Source organism: Amblyomma mixtum, chromosome 1 (genome assembly GCF_055824585.1).
Source record: "Amblyomma mixtum isolate Tamu chromosome 1, ASM5582458v1, whole genome shotgun sequence".
NCBI classification, from domain to species: domain Eukaryota; kingdom Metazoa; phylum Arthropoda; class Arachnida; order Ixodida; family Ixodidae; genus Amblyomma; species Amblyomma mixtum.
The window spans coordinates 292,974,780-292,994,988 of record NC_143012.1 but is presented as its reverse complement, the minus strand read 5'-3'; the positions used below and the strand labels follow the sequence as shown (position 1 = coordinate 292,994,988).

The 20,209-nt window shown below is 43.5% G+C and overlaps 2 protein-coding genes across 4 annotated transcripts in view; one reads left to right on the top strand and one right to left on the bottom strand.

Annotated features, from left to right (window-relative positions):
* The first annotated feature begins 150 nt into the window (after positions 1 to 150).
* Positions 151 to 16,700, top strand: Pgk (phosphoglycerate kinase). Of its 2 annotated transcripts, none has more exons than XM_089566427.1 (12): positions 151 to 412; positions 858 to 908; positions 994 to 1,146; positions 1,242 to 1,386; positions 3,415 to 3,518; positions 3,837 to 3,956; positions 4,251 to 4,365; positions 4,442 to 4,621; positions 5,112 to 5,188; positions 6,185 to 6,285; positions 8,849 to 8,947; positions 13,877 to 16,700. In XM_089566427.1, exons 1-12 carry the CDS (start codon positions 351 to 353, stop codon positions 14,041 to 14,043), a joined length of 1,374 nt encoding a protein of 457 aa, XP_089422553.1. In that variant the 5' UTR covers positions 151 to 350; the 3' UTR covers positions 14,044 to 16,700. The 2 variants fall into 2 exon arrangements, with proteins under 2 accessions (XP_089422553.1, XP_089422554.1); XM_089566428.1 differs by lacking the exon at positions 13,877 to 16,700 and adding an exon at positions 9,501 to 9,731 and having other exon boundaries at positions 159 to 412.
* Positions 16,701 to 16,742: 42 nt separating this feature from the next.
* Positions 16,743 to 20,209, bottom strand: part of HERC2 (E3 ubiquitin-protein ligase HERC2) — a 110,286-nt gene continuing 106,819 nt past the window's right edge. For both annotated transcript variants that reach the window (XM_089566423.1, XM_089566424.1), the window contains exons 73-74: positions 19,035 to 19,247; positions 16,743 to 17,932 (exon numbers count right to left, since the gene is read on the bottom strand). In XM_089566423.1, the coding sequence (XP_089422549.1) occupies positions 17,600 to 17,932; positions 19,035 to 19,247 (546 nt within the window). In that variant the 3' untranslated portion in view covers positions 16,743 to 17,599. The remainder of the gene's footprint in view (positions 17,933 to 19,034; positions 19,248 to 20,209) is intronic.

The following is a 20,209-nucleotide window of genomic DNA, read 5'->3' as shown; positions in this document are numbered from 1 at the left end:
CAAAGTTGAAATTGAAGTAAATAACAGAACCACATAAGAACCGAATTTTAGCGTCTTCACTAGCGGAAGAATATGTGTTACTACTTCAGACCTAACGAATGGGGTTTGGTGTGCTGCTTTTAAGGCTCTCTTCACTGGGAAAACAGGCTACGCTCGGGTGTGTTGTAAACGGCTGGTGCTGCCGGCGCTGCATCCGCTTTGTGCGGGCACTTCCGCAGCAAGCGTCAAATCGAAACCGACGAAACCAAAAACTAAGCATAGGCAGCATAGGAGAGGCCCTGGTTCGGCCCCCACCTTCCGCAACCTTTCTTCGAACGAAGGTCACCGGTGGCTCGCACGTCTCTGCAATTATGAGTTTTAAAAAGCTTGGAGTTAAAGATTTGGACGTCAAGGACAAGAGAGTCATCATAAGGTGAAGTTGCTGGTCCGTTTGGCGAACCTAGTTATTAAGCAGCCAAATTTAAGCGGCTGACCCCGTCAGTATGAGCTGTGGTAGGAGCAAACGTCAATGGATTCGTGTTTCCGCGCATCTGTGCCCCGGACGCTGCTGTTAAGCATGAATAGTGCTGGAATTGCTTGTACGTTGACAGTATAAAAGTTGAGCCTAGCATCCGTTACTAATTAATGTTTAGCGTAAGGATAAATGAGTTGCAGAATATATAAGGGTTTACGTAACTGCACGCACAGAGATATGCACGCGGTTCGTTTCGCTGCAGAAGCCGGTCTGGGTTTTGTACTGACAGTGTCGAGCGTAATCCTTTAAATTGCGTGACCTTTCGCAACCTTGGATGTTCTCATCGATCTGGTATGTAGACAATTTATATCTGAACGATCTTTTTTTTTTTTTTCCTTTTCAGAGTTGACTTCAATGTCCCCTTGAAAGATGGAAAAATTACAAATAACCAAAGGTAGACGCTTTCGCGATCACCCTCTTCGACTTAGTGAAAGAGCGAACCGAATATTGGCATCCTTTTTCTTTTTTTTTCCCCCCAGAATCGTGGCAGCCTTGGACACCATCAAGCATGTTATTGATAAAGGCGCAAAATCTGTGGTGCTGATGAGCCACCTGGGCCGGCCGGATGGTCATGTTGACATGAAATTCACCCTCGCCCCTGTTGCTGAAGAACTTAAGCGCCTTCTGAACAGGTGACGTGAAGATACATGAATAATATACATGCAGTAGATTGCTTGCATTTTGTTTTTAAGGTTTACTAGAGTATTTGTTTTTGTTTGTGATGCAGAGATGTCCAGTTCCTGCCAGATTGTGTGGGACCTGAGACTGAGAAGGCTTGTGCTAATCCTGCGCATGGTACCGTTTTTTTGCTGGAGAACCTGAGGTTCCACGTTGAGGAAGAAGGAAAAGGAGTTGATGCTCAGGGACAAAAGGTACAAACTTTCCATTGGGTGTCTAGCATCAAGCTGCTGCAGAGTGTGTTAACTGCGGATTGTAAATGCAATGTCCCCAGGGTGATAAAGCTGCAGGGGAGAAAAGAAAACAGCTTCAAGCTTCGTTTTCTTCATTCACATCATACAAATGCACTTCACACCATGAGAGTTTCTGGTCAGATAGCTTCCCCGTGCTATATTATTCGGCATGACTTAATTTCTAGTAATAATTTACTTGATGACGAAGAGGTGGAATCGATTCCCACATATTGTGCAATTACTGCTGCCAACTCCTGCAGTTGGAAGAGGGTCAGTTTGTTTATTTCTGATTTGCCTTGTTGGAATGTCCAAACAAGCTCAAATTTTTCTGTGCAGGAAGAACTTGTTATATCAAACTTCACATGTTGACTCCATGACTAAAGAAAACTGCATCGCATGAATCTTAAATGATATCAGACATACTAAAGTGCTAAAAGAAAATGTATAGATGGTCAATGTGATTGATGTGGCAGGGTATCCGTTAGCATTAGTGTTCCCCCCACCAGACAGAGCAACCACTGCCACTGATGGGTTTCAGACCGTGCGAGAATAGGTGGCATGATCTAGTCATTCAGTCGCTGTGTGACATGCCATACCTCCGCTTCACTCTCCCTTTCCAGCCTAGCAATCACAGTATGACTCCTCCTCTCCCCCACTTACCACCCATCTCTTCCCACCCTCTCTTAGTCTTCACTCTCACACTTTCCCTCTCTCTCATCTCTCTGGAAGGGGAGAAGGGTTTACCTCTCTCCACTTTCCACCTGCAGCCTCCCACCCTATCTTCATCTTCTCACTCTCCACTTTCCACCTTCCAACTGAGGCTTCAGATGGATGGGTGAACAGATTTTTAGTGTGCTAGCACTTATAATGGCCATTTCCTATATTTAGCCATTGTGTGTTTGTCTTAAGCTTGTTTCTGGCAGGGGGCCCACCTGCCCACCAGGATGTTGGCAACCTGCCCGTGTGCAGGTGTGTGCATGCGTGTGTTCGTCTATATACACGCATGCACACCTGGCAGGTTGTGATGACATCACCAGGTCATATGGCCTTTGTGGCAGGTGAACCACGTGCTTTATAAAGTGGGTTGCCCACCTTTAACAAAGAAGGCCTACTATGACAAACACCTTTGCGTAGGAATGTTTAATGATGCAAAAATTGCGAAACACACACTGCTAGCACATATATTTGTATTTGTCCTAACTACACAAATTGTCTGCCATTTTTTTTCTGACGTGGGGGTTCTAATGCTAGCACATTAAAATGTCTATTTAAGCTGTGGGGTGTGTGCAGATGGACACAGTCTGCTTGAATTTAGTGTGCTTCAGGCATGTCACCTGCCTCGTGAAGTTTACAAGGATTAGCGACATCAGTCAAGTGTGGGAGCTAGGCTTGTGAAAACTGGAAAGAGGATGTTTTGTTGCCCCTACACCTGATCAGGAAATAGAATTCACTGAGCTCCTTGTATATAAGAAGGGTTGGTGGTGGAGAAGTGCAGTGCCTCTCATTGGTGAGTGCACAGGCCCTGACGAGCACATGAAGAGCTCTAAGAACTCGGCTCCTGATCTGTTTAGGTGAGGTCAAGATTGCATGCACAGTGCTATGCAGTGTATAGTGAGCATCACTGGTGAAGAAGATGACTGACCGTAACTAATACGAAAACTGCAGTTTGGCTTCCAGAACAGCTCTCTGCACAGAAAGACAGTGACGGTCAGGCCTTGCACCCCTCATCAGCATTGCAAGGCACATGCCTGCCTTTACAAGACGCTTCTCGTAGATGAAGGTTTCCAAGGATTACGAACAGTTTAATTCAAGCATGAGGTTACTGAATTTTATTTTGCACATAGAATTAATGGAATGCGACAGTAGTGCCTTCGTCACTTTTATCTGCTCTTCAGATTTTGGCAAAATTCTGATGTTCTGCCGCTATTCTAGCTGATTTTTTGTTTTATGTCCAGCTAACTTGTGGCTCAAAGCAGTTATCTTTTTTAGATCAAGGCATCCCCTGAGGCCACCGCAGCCTTTCAAGCATCCCTGACCAAGCTTGGTGACGTCTTCGTCAATGATGCGTTTGGAACCGCTCATCGAGCTCACAGGTATTGTCACTTGATGGGTTTTTCATCTGTCTGTGTGGGTCTTGCATACTTGCAGCAGTATTTGTTTAGACTCTTTACATTCACAGCATTATTGAAAAGTTTTCTGTAATCTTTAAAAGGCAAGATAAGAAAGTGATACAAGATTTGCGTGCTTTTCATATGTGTGTATATTATCTGCACGTCTTCAACAATGTGTGTATATTAGCTGCACATATTCAACAATTTTTTTTGAAGCCAAGCTTCAATCTCGTGGTGGTTTTGAAAACATGATTGTCTTGTGAGGTGGCGCATCCTAACATGAGACAACTCTTCATGTAGTTCCATGGTCGGAATCAAGCATGATAAGAGGGCTGCTGGTATACTGATGAAGAAGGAACTGGACTACTTCAGCAAAGCCTTAGACAACCCTGCTCGACCATTCCTTGCCATATTGGGAGGGTAAGCTGGTCTTCGTGTGGTTGTTCAGTTTGTAATGCAATCTTTCGTCACATCCTTTCTCAGGCACACCTCCTCAGGCTTGTTCTGCTCTGTGCCTGAGGCCATACGCTGGTAGCAAAATTACTAGGGCACATACTACTTTGCTCTAGAGTTTATGGAAGACACCACTGACTATCTGTTTACTGCTTTGGCACTGCTGCCTTGTTCTTACAAACCAGCTCATGCGTGTGCATTTTTTTTTCCACTTGCCCAGTGATTGCCTATGGCACACTGCTCATTGTTCACATTTTACAGAGCCAAAGTCAAGGACAAAATTCAGCTCATTGAAAACTTGCTGGACAAGGTCAATGAAATGATCATTGGTGGAGGAATGGCATTCACTTTCCTCAAGGTCATGGAAAACATGGAGGTACAGTGGCCATCCAGCGTTTTTGGCGACTTTTTGCGTGAAGTGTTACCTCATTACTCTGCATGGGTTTCAACAGATCGGAAGCTCCCTGTTTGACAGTGATGGAGCTGGGATTGTGAACAAGCTTCTGGAGAAAGCAAAGAAGAATAATGTCCAGATCCACCTTCCAGTCGACTTTGTTACTGGTGACAAGTTTGATGAGAAGGCAGCTGTTGGAAAAGGCAATGTGAAAACGGGAGTGCCAGCTGGTTGGATGGTTCGTATTCACACCTCTTTCTTTTTTTTTTGTGAACTTTGTGCATATTCAGAACATTTGCTCCAATAGGCTTGCTTCGATATATCTTGGGATGTGATTGGTTTTGTTCAGACAATTGCTACGCTTTCAGAAATAATGAAACTGTCGTGTTTACTTGTGCTAGTATTCTGATTCTGCATAATAATGAACCATAGCTCGACTTCATGCTCCGTTGAATAAAACTGTGGTATGCATCATGACCCTGAATTAAAAAAAAAAAAAGACATCTTTTGTGAATAGCTAACAGATAAATAAGGTTTGTTTGACATGTTAGCACATAATTTATGCAAAAAATTAAAAATAATTTTTAGTGCAAAGACTAAGGTAAAATGTTAAATGTGCCCACGTGTCCTGCAGTTAGTCCACAGTGCTTTAGTTGTGTGTGTCGCCTTATTATATTTCTACGATTATGCAGTGCATGCATACAAACAATTGTTTCTCATATTAACAGGGCCTGGATGTAGGACCAGAAAGCACGGCCAAGTTCCAGGAGGCTGTGAGGAGGGCAAAGACAATTGTGTGGAACGGGTATGTTTCTTCTTTGGGTATTCTAAGCGATGTAGTTGAATAGCCTAGCTTGAACTTGCGAGGTGAATCAGTCATAGCATTTGCAGTGAAAGTACACAGTTGAAACAGTGACATGTCCTGAACTGTCTTTGCACTTAAATTTTGAAGACAAGAGCTGTGCTTTGTTCCATTCCTTATGTGCTTGCTTCTTCTTGTGTGGTAATGCCTGAAAAGAAATTGGTGCCGCTTTATCAAATGTGCAGTTTTCATCACTGAGTACAGTGCTGCAGAATTTGTCGTGTGATTTGTTTTTTTTTTTTATTTAATGAGTGCTCTTAAGAGTAAGGAATTGAACCCAACATATCCACATCGTCCTTGCAACAATAAACTGCAACAAAAGATTGCAATTATTGTCTCCATTCCACATGATTCAGTCACATACCACGTCCTTTCTGAATTTTTACTTTCTTGCTACATCACTCATGGAGATGAGTGTTCATGACTTAATAAGCACATTTACCTCAAGCAAGCAAATAAATGGGCTTAAATTTGAGCCAGCTGGTTGAAATATTGGTTGCATCAAAAATTGAGGATAAGTTTGAGAGCTAAGTACCACTACCATGTGCAGTTAGTTGTTTGTATTTGCAATACAAGACAAGAGTACACAGTATAGCCAGACAGGTATAAATATCAATAGAAGATGTACCACACTGCATTTTGGAGAAAATTGTGCATTTTCTACATTATGTTGTATGTGTCTTGTCTTTTCTTGATAATGTTATCTGCATATCTTTTAATAAGAGCTTTATGATTGAACCCAATCATTCTGCTTGATGCATCTCTGGGTGCTGTCTGCGTCAAATTTGGTTATTTAGAATTTCATCATATAACAAATCTTTGCCATGCTGTCGCAGATTTTGTACTGCTTCATTCTTTGTGCTGCATTCAACTTTACATTCAACAGACTGGTAGTTTTGCTTGTACAGTAAAACATAATAAATCACTTTATTCCCCTAGGCCCATGGGTGTATTTGAATGGGACAACTTTGCTTCCGGGACCAAAGGTGTCATGGATGCTGTTGTCGAGGTCACCGGGAAAGGAACAATTACTATCATTGGTGAGCCAATATTTGAGAAGGAGTCCTCTTAGTTGTGGACTGCAGTGGTTTTCAGTGATCCAAGCTTTGGAGATGTGAGGCCTGAAACTAACATTATAGCCACCGTCTTTCAACTGTGTTTAAAAAGCCTTTTAAATTGAGCAGGGTCTTTGCCTCATTTGAACTTTTAACTTTCGTAAAAAGTTTGATTAAAAGCTGCAAAGGGCAGAAATAAACATGCAAGAAGCATCATAACTGTGCACATATCCCAAATAGCATGGTGAATTCTCTGAAGAAAACAAGTGGAGTGGGGCAAGAGCGCAGACCAATATTGTGTGTGCACTTGAGCAAGGAAAAGATGGCAGTACAATGGCCACCTCTCTGACAGACGAGCACTCTTACTGTTGAGACCTGGGTAACTGTCAGCGCTTCGTCTTGTTTGTGTAGGTGCGCTGTTTTAGTCTTATTAAGTCATACCAACTCACCCATCAGTCTGCATTATTGGGCAAATTGGTTGCCCACAATGAAACTTTAGCGCTTGAAACACATGCTTTCCACTTCTGTCTTCCCCTCTGTGTTTCAAGTGGCACAGTTTTCTTCAGAGAATAAATACAGTGGAACCTCGATTATACGACGTTCAGGGGACCGCACGAAACCGTCGTATAATCCGGGTGTCGTATAATCGAAAATCATGCGTGATATTTTTTAATTCATCGTCATCTTTTTTTTTTTTTTTCGGAACACAAATGCAGCACATTTTGCCGGCAGAGGGCTAGTCTTCAACAAACAAGATAAAATGGCCGTTGAGGCTGCCGTGAGCAGCGGGGCAGCGGCTCGGCTCGGCTCGCGCGGTTTTCTTGATAGGTGGAAAGATTAAGGCGCACCGGTTATCGACTGGCTAAAGTGCGCCTACCGTATTTACTCGATTCTAAGCACCTCCTTTTTTTCATGATCGCGATGCCCAAAGTGAGAGGGGTGCTTAGTTTCGAAAAATCTAAACTGACCCCCCCCCCCGGGGCCCCTCTTTTCGCGGCGAAATCTCGATGAAACGGGCGCGAGAAAAACATTTTATTTAGGAAACATTCAAAAGAAAAATAGCTGCAGATAGTTCTGTGCCGCCATCTGTCTTGTAGTGTCGGAACGCAGCAACACAAAAAGCGCCGTGGACGCCGCTGTCCTCGCTTCGGCGAGCGCGGCGAGCGCGGCTTGGCTCGAGCCAGTAGGCAGGCCTGTGCAATTTCCTTTTCATCCTTCTCTCAGGCGCCGCCGCGCCTCCTCGGGACTCCGACTGCACAGGCTCGCCGAAAAAGAGAACAAGTGCACTTGGCGGCCTCGGCAACGCTCTCTTCCGCCCAAAAAAGGGGGTGCTTAGATTCGCATGCAAAGTTTTTTTTCAGAAATTTTTTTGCGAAAATAGGGGGGGTGCTTAGATTCGGGGGATGGTTAGAATCGCGAAAATACGGTACATCCCGGCCTGAGTTTGCTGACGACCTTTTTTGACGGACAGTACGAGCCAGACGTCGTACGAAGCGGGGTCCTAAAATTTGCGTCGTATAACCGAGGTTTTTAATGCATTGTCTCTATGGGGGTTTTGCCGGGACCGCACAAATTCGTCGTAAAATGCGGGTCGTCGCATGACCGGGGGACGTATAATCGAGGTTCCACTGTAAGCCTTGCATAATTTGTTAAGTCAGCTTCGCCTTTTTGCATTTTGCTTCAATCATGGCATCATTGATCTTCAATAAAACAAGGACAAAAAGCAAAAACACATGCTAGTGCCCCACAGGACCTGATTTTGTCATCATGGTAACCATCCAGACATGTTCTAAGACTACGCCTACATATTCTGTTTAAAAAAAAAAAAAATGAGGTCACAGTTAAGCTCCACCTTAAGGGTAAGATGCGGTAGCATTAATGGGTTAATTTCCGTGTATGCAGAATTGGTCATTCTCTGCTTAACATTCATAGATACCTGGGGGTCCTCATGTTGCCACTGGTGTTGCCACTGGTGGGACTTGTGTGACCCAGGTTACTCTTTTCGAGCAACCTCTCTCTACTAGTCATTAATTTAACTGCCACCTGCCACGATGTGCAGTTTGCTAGCAATTTGGTGGGCAGGTTGTGGCGACGCCACAAGGGTACGCCACCTAGGTGGCCCACCTGCCTCCTAGGTTGCTTCTCTGTGGATTTTTTGTGGATTGTTTCTGGATTTTTCACTCACGGTCAACGACGCTGACTCCGTATTTTCTGCAGCACAAGCTCCTTAACGTTGTCGTGTTAGTAGACAGTTCTGCCATTAGAGGAGCATGTGACATTGAGGTGTAGCCGAATTATTTATGAAAGGGATCTATTGTCTTTCATCCCAATCTGGGCAGACAAACCTCTTTTCTGTCTAAAGGGAAAAGAAGTAATGTGAGCGAGGCAGAAAAGGCATCAGGAATAGGCTGCATTCCTGCACTTTACATGCAGCATGTGTCTCGCAGTAACTGCTTGCTGCCACTTACCCAAGATAAAGCGTACATGTGCATCCTACAGATTAGTGCTAGACGACTGGCTTCATTGTTTTGCTCATGTTGCAACACAGGCGGCGGGGACACCGCAACTTGCTGTGCCAAGTGGAACACTGAAGATAAAGTCAGCCACGTCAGCACTGGTGGTGGAGCTAGTCTTGAGCTTCTGGAAGGTGAGTTCAGTCTATTTTTGCATCTGGTCTGTGTAGCTGATGTCCTGTGGCACTGGAAAGAGAGCCCGCAAATCTTGTCCTCCTCCATTAATAGTGTCTTGATTGTGTGATGAAAGGAAACATTCGTACCTGAACATGATTGCCACTTATTTTAACAGAATTCAGTAGACACGGTGTGTCTTCATTACTGCTAAGCCACTTTGGGCGAAAAATTATGAAAAATCACGAGACCTTTAAAAACTACTGCCTTATAAGATACTTATAGTTGTGTGCACATACTGGTGTCACAGCCCACCGCGCAGGTCTGTTTGCAGTAGAACAGTGCCTGGTTCTTGTATGAAATTATTCGCAGCAGGTTGGCTTTGCACGTGACCATTTTGTACTTCCAAACTGAAGGTACTGATAGGCTGTATGTGCCAGCATTGCAGTTTCACCATTGGTCTGTAATGTCTCGCAAAACTGGCTGCTTGAATGAAAAGGCACTGGCTAATCTTGCCGACAGGGCGCTTTGCAGAATTTCTTTGCTGACGAAATTTTATCTCCCACTTTGCAGGGAAAGTTCTGCCTGGCGTTGCAGCCCTGTCAGATGCCTAAAATGCAGTTCCTGCTTTTCTCAACTGCCGGCCTTTTGCCATTGTGTGTGTGTGGTGTAGCAGACATTGGGCTCTGCACAGAGCAAGAGTGCAGCGTCCTCCAAGGTTGCTTAGGTGTGCTCGCATTGGCTTTGTGAATTTGCAGTCTTCATGTCCCAGTTCTGTGTGGCAAATAAAAGCTTGAAACTGCACCGCTTCTATTTTAATTTTTTTTCTGTTAGAGCTGGTGGCTTTTGCTTCACTGCATCTTTTGAGTACAGGGTACAACTAGAACACTGCCACTCTGAATGCTTTGTGCACCTAATGCACTTCAAATGTGGAGTCAAGTGTTTGTTATTTGAAACTTGTGAACATATTGACAGAGTCAGTGCGTAGACTAAACGTGCAACTAGCCTGGTGCTCCAGGAGAATCGCTACGAACCTGAATAGTTGTGTGCCCCGAGCTTATTATTCTTTTGGTTTGCTCGCTGTACATTAATACCGGAGGGAGCAGAAGCAAACGGCAGTGCAGCTGGCGATGTGCTTTCTGGTGCTTCGTGGCATTCACACCTGTTTTTAGAGAAGTCTGATAGAAACCTTGCTTTTGGCTTGCATGCTTGTGTGTGCTTTGCACATTGTGCCCATACTTGGTTGGTACATGCGCAGTCATTGTGCGGCACCTAGGCATGCCAAGTTTGCTCATGCTTTCCTGCAATTTCCTTGCTTTATGCACAAATGCACGCTGCTGCAGTGGTTAGAAAAAGGTTGTATTAAATAAACCACCTTCACAATGGCAACATCGCGACTTTAAAGGGGCTCCAAAACATCTTTTTCATTAGATCATGTGCTGGTGAACATAGGGGCCAAATATATCTGCTGTGTGGGGAGCTGAGAACTGTAATTGTTGCTTTAAAAAATTGCCATTTCCCTTAGCTGTTACAAATGTTCCCTATCCTTAATGTCCAGCAGATTTGATTCATGAAGGCTAACATTGGTTTAAAAAGGTAGCAGGGCTCACTTAGGCTGGAAAGAAAAAAGGGCTGAAAAGTGCAGCGTGATCAGCATAGGAGGCATCACAAATGGAGAGGGGCAAGCATGGAAATTGGAGAGGAGAAATGTTTTGATCATTGGTAGGTTCTCTGATAAACAGTGCTTTCGGACAATTCTTATGGCTAGGAGATTCCCACCTGGTGTTGTTGCCAAAGAGATTTTGCAGCCTAAAAGGCATTTCAACGTTAAAAGGTGTTCTGGTGTCCCTTTAATACTGGGTCAAGAAACTGGCTAAGGTGAGGCAGGAATAATGACGCCTTGATTGGTTACGTTCGTGGCTCTCCTGCCTAGTGCGGTGACGTATAGTCCTGCCTACCTATAGTAGTGTAGTGTAGCCTGACAAGCAAAGTCCCCCAAGTGTATCCCAACTGTGCAGCTTAGGAATCCAGCTTAATCATCCTCACGATGATCATCAACAAAAGATCAATGCAGCTACTGTTCATGAACAGTAGAGTTGCACTGTTCAGTGCTATGCCAACGTAAGTGAATCACTATTCACCACTGCATGAACCACTGCTTTTCGATAGCTGTGCGTGCTTCCACAGGCACAGAGGATGTAAGAGGAAATCCAGTAGCCTGGTCATTTGGTTAGTTGTGCAAGCTTTCCCGGGCACAGAAGAATAGAAAATACAGTAGTCTTTCACACATTGTTATCCTGCTGCAAAAAGGCATTGAACAACAGTGCATGCTCAAAGATCCTTGCGGTATTCCCAACTAAAGACTGCTATAGAAAGCAAAACTTGAAGGGCCTATGAAACAGTTTTAAAAGTGGCTATAAAATGTGTGCATTATGTAGAGCAAATGCCACGGAGCATTCATGCCACATATCAGTCCATAAAAGCGAGCTGATGAATTACAAAATTTATTTTAAATTCCCATTCCCGCCCCTTGCGGCGACATCCGTTGCCAGTCTCCCGTGCGAATCCCTGCCAAACAATGAAATGTGGCCCACTTGATGCCATTTGTGAGTGGCTGTCATTGGCTTGCCAAAAACCACAAAGTTGTTCTTAGACATAGGAGGCGGGAGACACGGCTGCCTGGAGATGGCAGTGCATCACTCCCTTCCTGTCTCCTCTGTTGTCGTGCTTTGCCCCCCCCCCCCCCCCCCCCCCCCCCCCAAACAAAAAGTAAACAACGAAGAAGGAGGAGGACAGACAAAATGTTTATTTCTGTGGGCCCTCACTTCAGGGAGCTCTCCAAGGTGGGCCGAGTGAGACTGGTAGCATAGGCAAGGAGCGTTGTCCTAGCCTGTAATCTTTCTTTTTCACTGGCCCACGAGTTGAAAGAGAAAATGAAGGGGGTCGTTTTTTATTGCCGATGTCACTGGAGCTACATAAGCTAAATCAAGAATATTTGTGGGAATGTTGTGGATGATTCAATGTCTATCAGACTTTCGCTTTTCTTACACTCAGTTCAAACTGTTTCAGGGCATTTTAAGAATTGCTAGCACGGCACAAGCAAACGTTATCACTGTGTGCCGTATGCATTTCAGTGCAGTGGCTCTATTTTTAGCAGAGACAACACACATGAGAGCTGTGTTGAGAAGTGTGTGGCGGAGATCTTTAACACAACTTCTAGTTTAGCAAAGCCAAAGTCTCTAGTCATGTCTACCTGGCATTTTCATGCACACGTTTAATTCATGTTCCTTTAAGGTGGGCACTGCTTCCAAGTTCCATGCACATGCTGTGTTTAAAAGCACATTTAATTGAGTGCTTTGGTCTCCAAGCTTTGGAGAACCTGGCTTATAGGCTGAAGCAACAACTGGTGCCTTCATTTTAACTTGCAGGCTTTTTTTTTTCATAAATTTACTTGCCAGTTCAGCATCATGACTAAGGTGGGGAGGATTTCTGTAAAATTTTCTAAAATTATGATTACTTTCTTTGTTCAGCTGAAAACTCATCAGTACCTTTTTCTACACATTTTTTTTCAAGGCTCAACAGTATTCTTCAATGAATATCTATTTGACCAGTGGTTAAAATCTTGGTTGTATTCAAAAGCATTTTCGCCATTTCTGGATGAGGCATTATTTTTTATAATTCAAACAAATTTTGTGAATAGCTTTGCTGTGCTTGTGCAGCTCACTGCCATGATTTCCTTGGCTGACATTGCATATAACCTTCCCGAGTTCATTTTACAGTGTGTGCTTTCCCATGTAGACTCAGTTGATCACGCTGGAGTTAAGTTTAGTCAGAAGCCTGCACTTGCCCTCTCCCTCTCTTTTTTTCCTTTCTGTTGTTCCCGACCTCCATTCTGCTGCAGTAGAAATTCGATTTGGAAGGCAGTCCCTTTTTTCAGTTATGGAGATCCCGCAATTAAGCTGCTGTGCACATTGAAATCATGCGTGAAACCACTGTTGCTTACCAATCTGCTGACTGGCATACTTCACATGGTCTGAATTCCTAGCCAAGACCAAAATACTGCGAAGTCTCATAATTTGGACTACTTAATTAAAACCTACTATTATTTGCACCGAGACTTTGGTCACGTCAGCATCAAGTCAGTGAAAAATTCTCCCTCTGATTTGAATAAATTTTTGCTCCCGTTCAAGTAAATTATTGAGTGTCAACTGTATCTGAAAATAAATTAGTAGCTTTTTGGCACTTTTCAGTTTCAGTCGAAAATACTAACCCCTAATCATAGCAATAGTGGCAAATCTTACTTTAAGGCTGTTTCCTGAATAGAAATATAAAAATAAAGAACCCATCTTAAGATTTGCCGATTTCTAAGTATTAGTATACAATGCGCTTAGTAATCCAAGATTAATTCAGGTAGCCCAGCACAAGAGATTTCTTTTGCAAGCACAAAAGGTTATTGGGTTTTTGGCATAGCTAGAGCTGGGTGCCTGTTGTACAGTGCCTGGAAATTTTTGTTGAAGTAGCGAGCAAGCAACAGCACTGAAAGGACAAATATATACAGCTTACCCATTATAGTTCATTTTACAGAAATAGTCATCTGAGAGACTTTTTGTGAGGTTCACGGCTTTTGCAGCATAGAATACTGTAAACAAAAACTCCCACATACATTTTCTGGCTACGGAAAATGTCGTATACAGGTGGGTCAAGGTGCGAGTACTCACCTACATGGATGTTCCATCTGTACTGGCATGATCCAGGCTTCTGTAGAAATGGGGGCACTGCACATTACAGCTACTACCCTGCCTTAGGGAAATGCTGAAAGTTTATCTTTACTCTAGGATGTCTCCTGGCCAAAGAGAGTTTAGAATTAATTTAGCCTGTTGCAATTCATGCGCGGTGGCACATGAAACCTGGTAACTTGCAGGCACCTTGCAATTTCCATTGATTTTCAGGCAAGGTCCTTCCGGGTGTTGCCTACCTTTCTGACGCTTCTGGAGGATGTTGCTGCTGCTTCAACCCCGTGGTCATGGCTAAGCGCTACCCAGCTCAAACAGCGATGCTTTTGCTAGTCGGCTTGGGTGTGATGATAGCCGTCTACAGGGCCCGTCAGCAGCGATGAAACAACTCCTGCAACCCGCCTTGCTCGCCGTGCTTGCATGCATCCCTGCACCTGACAAGGGTTAACCCACACCCTTTCTGTGCTGGTAGCTCCTTACACAGCATGTTTTCCTAGAAGGTCAACACGGACGTCTTTGTGATCACACCAGTGATAAGATTTCTTGGTTCTCAGCAGAAATTAGCAGTGCATCTTTATAACAAAGGCATGAAATGTTTAACAAATGTAATATGATCATATATACCAAAGACCAAGAAGCTGTTGAATAGTAATTCATTAAAGGAATATTCAAGGAATACACAATGGTTTCGAACTAGAAAACTGTCTCGTGTCACCCTTAATACTCCGCGCATTCTGTAATTGTTGGGATCAAACCTGGGATCAATAAACACCATGAAAACTTTGCAAAGCATGGCCTTGTGAGAGCTGTCAAAAAATATGCCAAATAAAATGGCATTTAACAAAAGGAAAAAAAAAAAAGAATATTCTCTCAGTCGGGCATAATTTGCGCTTTTGAATACAAGAATATACTTTCAGTCAGGCATAATCTGCAGTTTTGAACACAAATAATTTAGCTCAAAAGTTTGTATTTTAAAGTTAAGGCCTAACTCTGTCTAAATATACACAATAGGAAACAAAGCCAGAAGGCGACCTTCAAGGATATTCGCAGCTGTACACAAGAGAGTTTCAATGATGAATGCATTAAAAAAACCTAAAACATTCCAAAAGCCTCCCTTCGTCTACACACACACACACAGCTATAATGACATGTCTTGAACATTGCTACCGCTGTATCTTCAGTCAGCAATCAATATGCTTGGGAGCTATAGAATGAAATTTTTACTGCACCGAAGAGCTCCATACTACACAGGTTGTTAAACAGCTTCAGAAACCACAACATAGTGTTAAAAATATTAAATTGGGTACCTTAGCACTGAGATCAAGGTAGATGGTGCCTGTTTTTAATCAACTGCAATAATGGAAAGGAGCTACATTTTGACAGAACCAAACTATAAAAAAGTAAATATAACAATGCCATGTCTTTTGAGGCTGATCAGTAAATGGACTTAGTGCGCTGACTACACCAACTGGTTCTCCCGCTACCTTGCATTAGAGGTGTTATATATGTGCTTGAGATTTGTTAGCGTCAGGCCACAAGTGGTGAACAGGTGTGCGCAAAAGTTTGTGTGTGCATAGTTTCACTTTAGGTCAGAGCACAAGGAAAATAGAGAGAGAGAGAGGTGATGCATGGTAACTCTGTCGGGCTGTGAAGAGTGGTGTGCCTGCTGTTCTGGGGGCAGACGGGTGTTACTATAAGCAATAACAATCCGTTTTGTTCAGTATCGGCAAACTGGCTACCAATGTCATCTTGAACTCAGTCAGGTAGAAGCTGAAAAAAAAAAAAGGTCACCAAGTCATCAGGGTTAGTAAGTGAACAACGCAGGTAAGTGAATAATCATTGTGGCCACTCGGGAGAGAACATGAAGGTGTTAATTAGAGATCCCTGTGGAATACTGAAGCTTTGCCAACAGGAGCTTCTATGGTTATAGTACCACAGCAGTTCCAAAGGAGATTCCACAACAGTTGCCGTATGGGTCTAAAGAAGTTGCCGCAGCTGCTGTCACATAGGGCCCTGCATAACACGTGGGGCCTCAAGTTTTTTTTTACGGCAGACATTGCAATTCAAACTATTTTAGCTATTTTTACCTGAAAAGTAACAAAATTTGGGAAGCATAAGTAATTTTTTGTGGCGATGCCAAAATAGAAGTCCGTAAAATTTATCTCTGTGCCTACTTGTTCACGGAGGTTTATTTCATGCAATGAAGCTGTTTTTTTATCCTTGTTCTCTGAGCAGCCAGTTATAAAATAACCTTCTGTACATGTTGGCACAATATTCATGTCTACAAAAACGTTAAATATGAAAATGCTGACGCAATAACAATCAACATCGGACTGCTTTACTGCACTCCCAAATATCGGGAGACCCATTTACAAGAGGTGGGAGCATTTTATTATTATACATTCAAAACAGTGGAGTGATGAATGTCAATGATTTCTTAAAACAGAAAGCCTCGGCACAGTGGTGCCGTGCTGCTAATGTTAAGCTTCATGCACGAGAGGACTGTTGCCAATGTAAGCATACGGAGCTGCTTACTGAGCATACTATAATTAAATGCTGGGGATCAAGAATAGCCGATACCCAGAGTCAAGTGTTTAGAAGAATTTTGTCTTTTAATTTGGCATGTCCCCACTTAATTGTATATATTGTGCACCAGCCACTAAAGCTTTCTTAAATGTCACAAATATCAAGCTGGTGTCAACCCTTTGTGCTGCCTAGAAGCCTGCCTGTCTACTGCCTGTCTGCTCCAGTGTAGTGTCTGCTTATGGAATTAAGATATTCACTTGATAGCGAAAGGTTTTTTGCGATGCTAGAAGACATGCTGAAGTGAATTGAAATGCACAGCACGCTTAGGGTAACAAATGCTCTGCAGTGCTTTCACAGTGCTCTGCACATGTTGCATGCTGTATGCAGTGCATACAGTGGTATGTATGATCCATCAAACGCGCTAGAAGACTTGTTGTGCCTGTAAATGCTTGCACATGTTACAATTTGTAAGCTGCTCTCATTCAATAAAGATGTGATGACGTTGTGTATGCAATGCAGCTACTCCTTTGCGTTCACATTTTAAGTACTTCAGAAATACCTGTCAGGCAACAATTTATTTTCGCATAAAGCATGTACACCTATAGCAGATGACGTACAATGTGTTGAAGATGCTACAAAAGCACTGCACACACGTGGGACAGACATCAGTTTGTCTTCCTAGGGAAAACCGCGTACACAAATGAACACACTGGAGCCATTCAACAAATTGACACAGCAGATTTGCAGCATCACATTCGGTCATAATGCTGAACGTACAACAGCAATAAAGAAAACTTTACACAAACAAATATTAATGCAGTATATTCACAAATGAGATCACTGTCAGCCAGCAACAAAATTTAATCTTGAAGCCTGCTTGCACCAGGCATAATGTGCTCTCTAAATTAATATATTCATCACAGCTGTAGCTTGAAATTGCTGATGTAAAGCTCCGCGTCAAATAAACCTCTGAATACAGATGAATATAAAAGCAGAGGCGTACAGCAACCATGACTGGTGCAGTGCCTGCCAGAGCGCTGCATGCACATGGAAAAAGCTAAAATCCGATGAATGCAGACCATGCCTTGTTCTAATTCGTTCAAACAACCCAGAAAAGGTACCTACGGTGGCAGGAAACCCCACATCCTGCAGCACGGCAGTCCTTACAGGTTTATTGGGAGCTGCTGTAAACAGTGCTTGCCTACTTTCCTGTATCAGCGCAAATGCTGCCATGCGTGCAGCTGGGACCCTGATGCAAGTGTTTCAATTTAAAAGTCAGGTTTAGCTTGGAGAGAACGTGGAATAATCCAAGTGCCCTTTCTTGCTTCACTGCCCTCAGTTTCTACCACCTAATGTGCACACAAGTGAGAAATGAGTGCATATACATTAACTGGACTCCAGTGCTAACAGCCATCAAACCTCGCTACTGCATTCGTCAGATGCACCACCCAGCGACTCGACGGCAGCTCCCTCGCTGTCGCTCGTCGCCAGCCCTTCTTCGATCACCAGGTGCGGCATGTCATCAGCATACTGGGCACCTCCACAGCTCGCAAGGTCGACGTCGTCATCAGCACCAAGAGCCACACGAGCGTAGTCGTCAGTGTCAATGGACTTGCAGAAGTGGATGGCATACTTGAGTTTCTCACGAAGCACAGCACGACAGGAATAACGTGGCATCTTCAGCAGGAAGAAGCAAGTGTAACTCTCGGGAAGGAAATGGTCTGCAGGGCTGTATTTGTCCAGAACCTGAAGAATGAAAGAATTAGTGGCATCAGATCATTCCTTGCTACATTGACAGTGTTTGTATGTGCATCAGTGCTTTTAAATCACACTTTATGTTTGTACCCCCGTACACCACTGCCCAATGGGCGATTTGCACGTACTGTAATAAATAAATAAATAAGTAAATAAAGACCTTGGCACAAATGACTGCGTTGATGACATAGAGCTGCATGAATCCTGCTACCTGAAAAGCGACCTTCCTTATTACGATGCAATGAGTCTAGAGAGCAGATTGCACACTTCCAAAGAAAAGTGTTGCTTGTGCTCACTGCTCAATCCAGCACAAAGAGAATGGCTGCTCCATATTAATGCCAATTCTTTCTACTTCTATATAAAGGCAGGAATCAGAGAAATAAATGGATTGCCACATGAGCTAACAAAAGTTTCAGCCTATCCAAATTAGGACACTAGGGATGGAGTGGCTGGAAATAACAGTGGGGATCAGAGTGCCGTAACTGTCGTGCTGAAGAGCTGCAAAAGAAATCATCACAGCAGAAGCAGAAACCACAGCAGCTCACATAGCATAATACTGCACATGACATGCTGAGCATGAGGACTGTACGAGAACTAGAGATGTGCTTTTCCCTTGATTGCAAACTTTAATGTAGCCTCAATGACGCTGTCCTTCACTCTATATGCTTGCAGAGAAGGAGAAAATGAGTGCCTTGCTTGCACTTTGTAACAAGTGCATTCTTCTGTCTGTGCAAAAAAAGCTATGTGCAAAAAGAAGCGAAACTGTCTATGTGCCGCACATGCACATGACCACACAAAGTCTAACCTCCACCACTGACTGAAACCAAGATAACAAAAACATAGTGACATGCGAATGCAGGACTCCTTCCCTTTATAGTCACAAATGACCAGCAAACATGTTGGTTAACTGGCTGAACACCACAGCAAAGAAACTGCACTGAGTACTATTACAACAAACAAATATCAGCTAATTAATATCAGCTCTAGCAAGGGCCTTCGCTGTGAAAAATCAAACGCAACAAGCAGAAACGCACACAGACACACACACACACACCATCATGCACAAAGAGGCGTGACAAGGAGGGAGCCTCACCTGCAGCACAAAGTCCCTGCCCCGAAAGTCAGCGATGGCCCTGGGCAATCGGGTGCGTCCCCACACAAAGCGCAGGAACAGTGACCGCTCTGCATTGGTGAACTCTTCCATGACATCCCAAAACCACTGCACCAGCAGGCTGTCCGGCTCCACACCTTTGTACGTGGCCACCGCTTTCAGCAGCTGGATTGGAATGTCGGGGCTGCCACAGATCTGCAGGGTAATGGCACACAGACCATGTGAGAAACCTTACCACATAGGGAAACCCAAGAGTAGCAACAGGTTCTTTGACTATTCAGTGTTTTTGTAGGGCTAGAAGGAAAACTGACATGATTTCTGCATTGCAGAAAACATTACACACTATGCATAGCATGCAAGACGTTTGCCTCAATTTTGCTAAGACAGACCTCCAGGCTAGCTGGTAGTTTACGGTCGACGAAACAGCTGAGAAATGATAAAGACAAAGAAAAAACATGCCTACATGAGCAGTGACTTTGCACTGACAACCAACAAACGGTGGCTTTCATAGCCGAAACGAGAAATATGTGAAAATCATTATGGCTACGATAAGCCACCTTCTGTTTGTTGTTTTTTAGGTTGCCCATGGATACATACCTGACGCGCTTTCCATTAAACCTTTTGAAAGTCAGTGCTCATGTCGCCATGTCCATTTCTTTGTTTTTTTTGTGCTGTTTCAGTGACCTCAGTTTTAATCTTCCAAATCAGCTTTTATTTTTGCACTGCTGGATGTGCGGACTGCTTGAAGGTTGCCGTTAGTTGATGCTCTCTGTCCTTTAGTGAAAAAAACTATAATTCCCACACTGTTGTGAAACTTACGTTGCATTCTGAAATGGGATTCTACGCGTCTCTAAAATCTACCAAGTCATTCGATAATTTTCCCTAATAATCTTTGCTGATAATTTGAACACCTATGCAGGCAGAACTGACAGTACAACTGTTGAAGGTGCTAAGATCATTATGCAATGCGAACAAAGAGGACCAAGCACACATACAAAAAAAAAATTAGAGACATGAGGAACTACACACGTGCGAAAGCTAATGCAAACATTTGCCGGGTCATAAGTTCACTGCACAAAGCTGACAAAAGAAACATTACCATCTCCAGAAAACTGAATAAAGAACATTGCAACTTTTCCGCCATTTTTTTAACAAGT